Source organism: Megalobrama amblycephala, linkage group LG19 (assembly GCF_018812025.1).
Source record: "Megalobrama amblycephala isolate DHTTF-2021 linkage group LG19, ASM1881202v1, whole genome shotgun sequence".
NCBI classification, from domain to species: domain Eukaryota; kingdom Metazoa; phylum Chordata; class Actinopteri; order Cypriniformes; family Xenocyprididae; genus Megalobrama; species Megalobrama amblycephala.
The window spans coordinates 29,348,552-29,358,666 of NC_063062.1; the positions used below are offsets into that span (position 1 = coordinate 29,348,552).

Here is a 10,115-nt window from a genome sequence, read left to right on the forward strand (position 1 = left end):
AAATTACGAGAACAAATTTGTTAAATTATGAGAAAAATGTTGTTAAATTTCGAGAAAAAAGTCGAGATAAAATTCGTAATTTAACGAATTTGTTCTCGTAATTTAACGACTTTTCTCGTAATTTAATGACTTTATTCTCAACATTTTATCTTGACTTTTTTCTCGAAATGTAACAACATTTTTCTCATAATTTAACAAATTTGTTCTCGTAATTTAACGACTTTTCTCGTAATTTAATGACTTTATTCTCAACATTTTATCTTGACTTTTTTCTCGAAATTTAAAGAGTTTTTTTCTCGTAATTTAACGAGTTTATTCTCAACATTTTATCTCGACTTTTTTTCTCGAAATTTAACGAGTTTATTCTCAACATTTTTTTGTCTCGACTTTTTTCTCGAAATTTAACGAGTTTATTCTCAACATTTTATCTCGACTTTTTTCTCGAAATTTAACGAGTTTTTCTTTAAGAACTTTAGAGAACTTTAATCTCGAGATGGTTTTTTTTTTTATTTTTATTATTGCTTGGCCCTAATCCTCTTCCGTAGTATTCAACAGGGTTTTTTTTTTTTTTGCAAAAGGCCATATTTCTATAATAAAAAATATGGTCCTTCTTTATATTAGTTGTCCCTAAAGGTTCAGTGTGTAAAATTTAGTGGCATCTAACGGTGGGGTTGTGTATAGATAGAAATGGCTCATTCTAAGATAATAAAAACACAATGGTTCATTGTGTAAGGACTTTATACACCACTGAAAACATAGTTATGTGTATTATATTGCATTTCTGTCAAAAGATCCTCCTAAATATTACACACTGGACCTTTAAATACTATGTACTTAACATATAAATGAATCATTTGATACAATGCTCATATGTATGTTTTTAAATTGTACTTATGTAATTATATACAGGTATTTTTTTTAAACATATCCAATTTATTTCTGTAATTACATTGTTGACCCTTCCTTTATCCCTTAACCCACCCTTAAACCTTACCCGTATCCCATTTTGTTTACTAAAGACTTGTTTCAATGGTGAGTTCTGGGCTACATCCGAAATTGCATACTTTCTGAGTAGGGAATATTTTTTAAAGTAATTATTTTTTTTCCTGTTATAAAAAGTTCTATATAGTATGAATGTAATCCGGATATACTACATTTGTTATGTTGTCATCGTTATGTATCCTACCAGCATCAGAATCCCGCCAGAAGCAGTAGGTCATCTAGGTACTTTTCACATGCTGTTTTATAAATACTTTGAATTAGGACATACTTCTCTTTTCACATACTGTTTTTCACAGAATCCAGGATGCAGCGCTCTGTTATGAATGTTATTGTGTGTTTACTGTAAACATACTCTGAATTCACAACTTATTCATGGACACGTTTTCAGAACCGATAACCATGAGTAAGAAAGGGTTGGGTTAACTGACCAACTGGGTTGGGTTAACTGGTTAGTTAACCCTGCTCTTTGGAATTTTTGTAAAATCCAACCAGCAAATATAGCATTTTAGGGTTCAGAAGGGCCCTTCATAGCCACTATGCACCCTTCATCTACTCTTTAAGTGGACCTGAGAGTCTATGCACAAAAGGGAGAACTCTACAAGACAATTTACGCCAGCGGTTCTCAACTCTGTTCCTGGGGACCCACTGCTCAGCACATTTTGTATGTCTCTTTTATCTGACATACTCAGTTCGGTTCATGGAGCTCTTTTAAGCTGATAATCTGAATCAGGTGCAGAGCAATGGGTCCTCAGGACCAGAGTTGAAAACCACTGGTTTACACTAACGTGCTCTACAGCGCAAATAATGCGAATGCAATGCATACATGCCTGGAGATTGTGCTCTGAAATATCAGTGCACAATGAAACATGGCCACTTACACAATAGAGCTGAAATCAGAAACACACAAGATTTGACTTGATACAAAACAAAATTGTCTTCACAGTAAAATTATTTTATTAAGAAAGAAGTCAATAAATAAAACAATGCAAAAATATAATGTTTTGTCAATTGTTGGGAATTGCCTAAATAGTAATAATTTGTTCTTATAAGGTAAATAAATAAATTTACAACGTAAACTTACAAGTGGGCAGAATATCACATCCTTGGAACCGAACAAGCTAGCACCTTTAATAAAACAAATGACTTTCAGGATGAATCTGAGAGACATTGGAAGGTGATCAAATGTAAACCACTAGTCAAGGCAGAAAGTGGTCTAAAAAAAGGAGACATATGAATAACTCATTACAAAATATTTGTGCTTCGTCTCTTTTGCGTTACAATGGTTTCTGACACAACTGCGATCGGTGAAGCGTTGTGTTTTCAGACTGAAAGATACATTACAAACAATAAACTGTGGTTTCATATCATGTTCACAAAATAAACTGTAAATACTATCTAAACTAACAAGATTTACACAGGGACAGGTGACAAAAGCAATTATGAAATAAAAAGCACCATGTTAGATATGCAAAGAATTAGAACGTCCATCTTTTTTCTCCAGAAGGCCATGTGAAGAGTATACAATCAACAGGAATGACTGTTTGCTGTAATTACAGGCAAGGACATGGAAAGAAATGTGCAAAAACATTCGGCTGAGAACCCAAAGACCGGTTTCTCTTTATGAACTGTTTTGACTTAGCCATATGACAGAAAACAGAGAGCAGGTGTGTAGTGTGTGAAAGAGAAAAAGAGAGCGAGAGATTCTAAAATCATCAGCGTACTAAGAGAAAGGTTAGACCAGCTAAACCCACTCCTGCTGCTGCAAACAGTGCCGTCTTCATCGACGACTCTTGGTTCAACTGTTTTGCGTTGTGGGAAAACCTGCAGAAACCCTCCTACAAAAGACAAGGGAAAAAAAAAAAAAAAAAAAAAAATCAGTATAAGATTCACATTTTGCTCCCTACGCCCTTATGATACAGTATTTCGGACCTTATTAGTCATAGTAGCTAAACTCTCAACAATGAGCAGAGATATTACATAATAGCACAGCCTACTTACTCTGAACATATGAGAAGATTACATAACCCTGCTCGCCTCTCAGGAGGAACGGCACATACATCTTTAACAGTAATTCAAATGAAATAATCCTCTGAGATTTGGAGTAGTGGATAACGTATGCTCGGTTTCAAAATCTAATAATATAATTAGATATCAAACCTATCTTAAACTTTTGACATATAAGATGTTTTGTATCATTCAAAAATGGCTTGTTTGGATATTGTGTGACCATCGACGAATCGTTTAACGTCACAACATTGGCCCCTCCCACTGGCGTTCAGTCGCTTAACAGCTGACTGCTGTCTAACAGTTAATACAGTATACAGATCCCTTTTCTGACACACTCCACATGCTTGAGCTACTCCCGACAACAGGACAAATGGAAGAGTAAAGGAACGTTCGCATTGACGCATCATGTTTAAACGGCATGTTTGTGTCTTTTCAGCCTTCAGAAGGACCCCAGCATCAGGAAGTGGATGGTTTATTTTTAATGGCGTCCCAGATGACATTGGAGGATTATGTTTGTTCGGAGCATTTATTATGTTTGTTCGGAGCATTTGACTGCAGATTGTTTTGTAAACAAGGCACAGTGTGAGAGTTCACAAAGAAACTTTTGTTGATAGATGAAGCGGCCAACTGTATTGGATCTAACAGCAGCAAACATTAAGTAATTTCATAATGCTTTGTAATTGAAGGTTTTATATGGATAATGTTTTCAAAACATTCATGAGCAGTAGTGAGGGGACATTGACACTTTTTCCTATGCAATGACAGGGGTCAAAATGAGGGTTGAAAATAATAGTTTTTCAAATAGATGTATAATATATGTATAATAATGAAGTGTGCATGTTTCAGGGGCTAACTGACATTTCAAGGGTTAAATGCAGATATGAAAGTTTCAGAAGCAGCAGGCAAAGACACAGGCGGGTGTAACTGTTGTTTGTAACTGCCTGTGGACCCGAACAAACAGCAGAAGGCTTGAGGAGTCGGGCAGAGCAGCTGTCTTCAGACAGACACCTGCTGTACTGGTCAGAGTGAGTCCAGGTGCACTAGTCCACAATCATATGCTGCACAAACTCTGAGTGAAGCACGGAGATCAACCGTATGGTAAACACAATAGACTAAATGGCTGACTGGCCTTCGGCTCTGCTTTCAACAGCTGCCAAATAAAAGAGAAAGAGAAAATAGGGAGAGACAGAATAGACTGCAGCAGGCCTCTCAAACTCTTTATTTATGCAAATACAAGCTGCTGTTTGCCTCAAGCCAGAAGTGACCGGATTTTCGATTTTAAGACTTAGCAATAGCAATAACGCCACTGGTGATGTTATAAAAGCGTAAATTAGACCAGTGCTTTTCAATTCTGGTCCTGGAGGTTCATTACTGTGCATATTTTGTATGTCTCTCTTACCTGACACACACAGTTCAGTTCATGGAGCTCTTTCCTAATGAGCTGATGATCTAAATCAGGTGTGTTAAAGGAGACATACAAAATTTGCAAAGTGTTGGGTCACGAGGACCAGAACTGAAAACCACTGAATTAGACCAACATGCAACTAACTGGTTTCAAGGGCTGGTTCATCCTTTCTGTCATTTACTCGACCTTATGACGTTTCAAATCCATGTGACTTTCCTTTGCTGAACACAAAAGGAGAAGTCTAGCAGGTACTTTTTTCCCTCCATACAACAAAAGTGAAAGAGGATGGAAAAAAAAAAACCTCCATATGACGTGCGCTATATTCTAAGTCTTCTGAAGTCAAATGATAGCTTTTCCTGAGGAACAGAGAGAGATTTACGTCACTATTTTGCAAAAGCTATCAAATCTCATTTATGCACTTTCAAATATGGCCTGTCTGATGCCAAACACCATTAGTTCTCACACATACATACATACACATTATATATATGCTCACATGAACAGCGTCGGCCAATACTGAGCCTGCGTTCTGACGTAGAACCCGGAAGCCCTGCACTGTGTTTACTACGTCATCTGCGAGACTGGATATGGAAGAGAAGAAATTATTGAATAAAGTCATTATTTTTGTTTGTTTTTTTGTGCACAAAACGTATTCTCGTTGCTTCATAACATTAGGACTGAACGACTGTAGTCACATGGACTATTTTAAAAATGCCTTTGCTACCTTTCTGGGCTTGAAAGTGGTAATTTTGTTGCAGTTTAATCGGAGGCCAGATAGCTCACTGATTTAATCAAAAATATCTTAATTTGTGTTCCGAAGATGAATGAAGGTCTTAAGGGTCTGAAGCGACATGAGGGTGAGTAATTAAATGACAGAATTTTCATTTTTGGGTGACCCTAACTAACCCTTTAAGTTGCAGGCGCATTTACCATTGCTCAGCAAATTGTCATGGGCGAAATCCAGTCTTTTCAATAGTAATCCATGCGATCGGGAATTTCATGTGAGGGTAAAAGATTTCGAAATGCAGATTTTGCAATGGGTTCAATTTTTTCACGGCAATTCACCACATTAACAGAAACAGAAAATGGCTTCGTTTGTAAGTGACTTTTGGGTTTCATACATCTCTACACTATTGACAATAGAGATTTTTGCCTGCAAAATTCACTAATGTGAACCCATGTTTACACAACTTGAAGCCCTTCTCTTTCTTACAATCGACTGCTAGCTTGCGTTCAGATTTGCCTCCACCCAATCAAAAACCGAGAAATAGCAACACGTATGGTCCTATGGTTCCACATATTTAATTTTCGATAATCCGAAACCTAATCAAGTGTATGATACAATTAAGAAAAGATCTGTCATTACTTCAGTTTCATTGTGACTTATAGAGAGTGGTCTTTTTTAAGCCATAGTACGTACATTCATTAGACATGAATCATTTAAACAAAATTTCAGTGACGAAGGCCTGGTCACATTTCAGTGGGAGCTACAGCTAAAACATTTGCATTTGACTGTTGACTAATATGTTCCTCAAAATCATGTGTGTAATTACAGCAGATATCAGTCTGCTTAAGTCAACAATGTCTCCTGAGGTTATTTACAGTTGGAACAAGTATTGCCTTTACAGATCAGTGCCTGGGAGATTGAAAAACTGGACGCCCACACAAAAAAGTCCTTGGTGAGACTTTTGAGAGCCTGTTTAAAAGTTTTCCCCACAAGCATTCCCAGAATTCTTTGGCTTGTGTCACTCTCTAATTCATAAAAACAGGGCAGCCACAAGAAGGTATACACTGCTCTACTCCAAAAACTAGACCAGCATATCACTGCAGTATGTACCTTCCAATTACACTTAAAAATGTGCACATTGAAGTATACTGGTAGGAAAGACTCAAGAGATTGAGGCATCAAACGCAGCAAAACAGGCTGGGTTTCTGAGAGCACACATGAAGGATCAAACACGATGCTCTTTAAACACCCACGCAAGTTTCACATCAACCAGAACTGGTTTGAAAAAAAACCCCTAGCTAAACGCTTTATTTGAAACCTGCAGATTATAAACGGTCTTCCTACTACTTACGCATCAAAGGTCTACCGCACAAGTGCAATGGCTATAAAACCATCATTTACCCGCTTAAAGGCCCCGATATACTTTAAGCAAAATGTGATGTCATTTCAAACCAAAACAAAGTGCTTTTGGAGCTTGTTTCTGAGGCTCAAAGCTTCCCAGATAAGTTAGCGCCAGCTGGTAAACACATTCGAACTATCAATGGTCCATGTCGATTATGTAATAGGTATGTATGCTCTGAGGCTCCGCCTTCTTTGATGTGGAAATCTTCTCCGGTTAATTTCTTCTGTTCAGTCTGCAAGCTCAGACGCTAGTAAAAACATGAACGCCCTAAAGAGCTGCTTTATAGTAGAAACTGAAGTTGTAATTCTAATTGAAAACACAGTTTTTTCATGTTTAATAGTGTATAGCGGTTTGCTTTAAACATATTCACGTGCTATAATCAGATACTTTCTTAACTGCTGTTTTTTCACCGCTGTCATTTTTGTTATTAAGAGGAAAGCATGCAGCACATTTTTACATATTCATCCAATTGTCGCTCGTAGCAGCGTGGGCATTGTGGAGATGTTCGCTACCAGAATACTGCAGCAAAAGTATTTTGAACTTTTTACCCCCAAGCGAAAAACGGAAAAATACTTTTCGGTGAGTATATCGGGGCCTTAAATGTCGTCTGTCAGAGTCTACATTGCTAATGCTTACCCATCCTCCATTTTCCACCAGCCAGTCTTGTTTTTCCCCTCCTAGGTAGTCAGCTATGGTCTCAGCCAGTCTCTTGGGGCACTCAGAATTCTCCCCTCTGGACAGAAGCTCACTGGCCAGAACTCCAGTGAAAGTAAAGATGGAAACCACCCTTCCCCAGTTCAGTTTTCCATCTTCTACCAGTTCCCTCATGACGCTCTGCAGACACTTGCTGGGATCTGATCTGCAGGTGTCCAGGAACTCCTGGGAGAGGGATCGGAATTTGGTTCTGTGCTGCTGTTCCATCTCTTTGGCCAGGTATCTCATGGCCTCTGCTGACTCGCTGGGAGGCGTCTGTTGGATCCCACTGCAGAAGCCGATGTAATCTTCTGCCAGCAACAAAGTCTGTTCCCTCAACCAACAGGACATTTTCTAACTGAAAAAGTCAAGGTCAAAAAATACATTAGAGGGTTTATGTTTTATATATAAGAAATGTTGTCCAAATGATGGACATCTGATGAACAAGAACATCAAACAAGTTTTATTAATGAGTAGCAGTCTTCTGCAGAGTGACCTATAATTTGACTAAAATTATTTAATCAACCTTTATCTAATTCTTGTGTGATTATTAAAGGGGCAGTTCACCCAAAAATGAAAATTTTATGTTTATCTGCTTACCTCCAGCACATCCAAGATGTAGGTGACTTTGTTTCTTCAGTAGAACACAAATGATGATTTTTAACTGCAACCGTTGCCGTCTGTCAGTCAAATAATGCGAGTGAATGGGAACTCTATCAATAAGAGTTGAAAAAAGTTGCACAAATCCAAATTAAACCCTGCGGCTCATGATGACACACTGATGTCCTAAGACACGAAACGATCAGTTTGTGCGAGAAACCGAACAGTATTTATATCATTTTTTACCTCTAAAACACCACAATGTCCAACTACGTTCAGCACTCGGTTAGTGAGGTCTGATCGCGCTCTGACAACGGCAGTGATGTCTCGCACTTATACTTCAAGGAGTGCGGTTACTATCGGTAACTATCGGTTTCTCGCACAAACTGATTGTTTTGTGTCTCAGGACATCAATGTGTCGTCACGAGCCGCAGGTTTAATTTGGATTTGTCTATGCAAGTTTTTTCGACTCTTATTGATAGATTTCCCATTCACTCGCATTATTTGACTGACAGACGGCAACGGTTGGAGTTAAAAATCCTCGTTTGTGTTCTACTGAAGAAACAAAGTCACCTACATCTTGGATGTACTGGGGGTAAGCAGATAAACATCACATTTTCATTTTTGGGTGAACTATCGTTTAAGAGACAAAAGAATATTTGCATTTGTCACACTGCATTTTTTTAAATGAACTTCAAAGCTAAATAAAGAAAATATAACATAAAACAATCATTAGCATTCTAACCTATAGTAAAACGTTTTTAGTCCATGTTTTGTCAACTACCCTTATATGGTAAACATCCCTGACCAAAAAAAAAAAAAAAAAAAAAAAAAAAATACCATAGTAACCACAATTTCCAACAAAACATTATAATTGTTGCAGTTATTGTCACTGCTGTCAAATCATAATGAATACTATGTATACTGTATTTATCATTCAGGATAATGAGATCTCAGAATGTTTGTCATTTTGTACATTTTCTTGTTGTGAATTCAAATATAGGTTAAAATTAAGTTACTACCGTTTTTTATTAACCACCATGCTGCCATTTTATCTCAGTTGTATGGAGTTTCAGGCTAATTCAAGCAAGCGTTTGTGTTGTATGTCAATACAGCATTAACACAGAACTGAACGCAGATCAGTCCATAAATGGATAAATGATTCATAATAACGGCTGTTATAATGAGCGGCTGTTTCTCTAGGCTCGGGCCTTACATTAACAAAATGACATTCATATTCAACAACGTCCACCTTAAACCTGCTTGAGTCTCTTTTGCTGGTAGTATTAACATATGGTCCATATGAATGAGAAATATTAGCTAAAACACAGCATAAATGAAAGTCTACGCAATGCTAAGAAACACAAAGCCGGCTGCGCCATTGCTCACGAGAGCACAAAGACGCGAACCAACAGCACGCGCTTGAAATATACGTTTTCTTCAGTATATTAAAAAAAATTCGGATTAAACAGTAATTGTAGAATACAATGTATCATTCTCTCCATAAAAGTGGAATTAATAATGCAGCTCACCCTCCCAGCGATGTCAGACTGCGCTCTCCACCGACAGTTGCGCAAACAGCAGCCAGTCTCGTAGTAGAGAACGAGCCTCCGTCACTCTTTATCAGCGTAGAGTCACTAACCACGCCTCCTCCATGACGCTTTTGCATTGTATACTACTGAATATTTCTGATCGAGATGTTCCTCCTAAAACAAGATACTTCATGACTTTCATTTGAGAAAAAAGACGCATCGTTTAAAGAAAGAAGTAATCTGTAATACTAAGGAGCAAGGGGGACTTGAGGTCTTAGATTTTAGTACACTTAAATGGTTGATAGAGTGTATGAAGACGAAGGAAAGTGTCTGGAACGTTTTTCCTTATTAAATTTGTAATACTCTTGGGGGTATACATTTAAATTTCTCACCACAGTTTGCAAATTTAATAATAAAGACATACTGTCTATATGTAATCACTATTCCATCTTGCTTGGTATAATGAAGGGATTATCTTGATTCGAATTGATATACCAAATTTCTTCAATAATTCCAATTACCAGTTAAACCAAGAGAATTTGATATTGTTTGTAAAGCAATTTCAGTGAATGTGGTGAGAAATTGTGCTTTGATGGAAATTAACATTGACATGGAAATATTGGTGATGTTTATGCTTTAAAACAAATAAGAAATGTTCTTTGTTCTGTTTCTTTCCTTGCAGCAAAATTATGCAACTACTTGTTTTAAGTACCATATACACAAAAAGAAGTGGGCTAATTTCTTACA

General features: G+C 37.3%; 1 protein-coding gene across 1 annotated transcript; it reads right to left on the minus strand.

The window, feature by feature from the left end:
* Positions 1-1,933: 1,933 nt before the first annotated feature.
* On the minus strand, positions 1,934-9,518 carry bcl2l10 (BCL2 like 10). Its single transcript, XM_048168268.1, has 3 exons — positions 9,369-9,518; positions 7,180-7,594; positions 1,934-2,837 (listed from the first exon to the last, which is right to left on the minus strand). Exons 2-3 carry the CDS (start codon positions 7,585-7,587, stop codon positions 2,715-2,717), a joined length of 531 nt encoding a protein of 176 aa, XP_048024225.1. The 5' UTR covers positions 7,588-7,594; positions 9,369-9,518; the 3' UTR covers positions 1,934-2,714.
* Positions 9,519-10,115: the final 597 nt, after the last annotated feature.

Excerpts from the sequence above, each read along its gene's own strand:
- bcl2l10 (XM_048168268.1), bottom strand. The coding sequence starts at position 7,587 with ATGTCCTGTTGGTTGAGGGAACAGACTTTGTTGCTGGCAGAAGATTAC. Across the intron at positions 2,838-7,179 it reads TGGTGGAAAATGGAGGATGG|GAGGGTTTCTGCAGGTTTTC; the intron begins GTAAGCATTAGC and ends TGTCTTTTGTAG.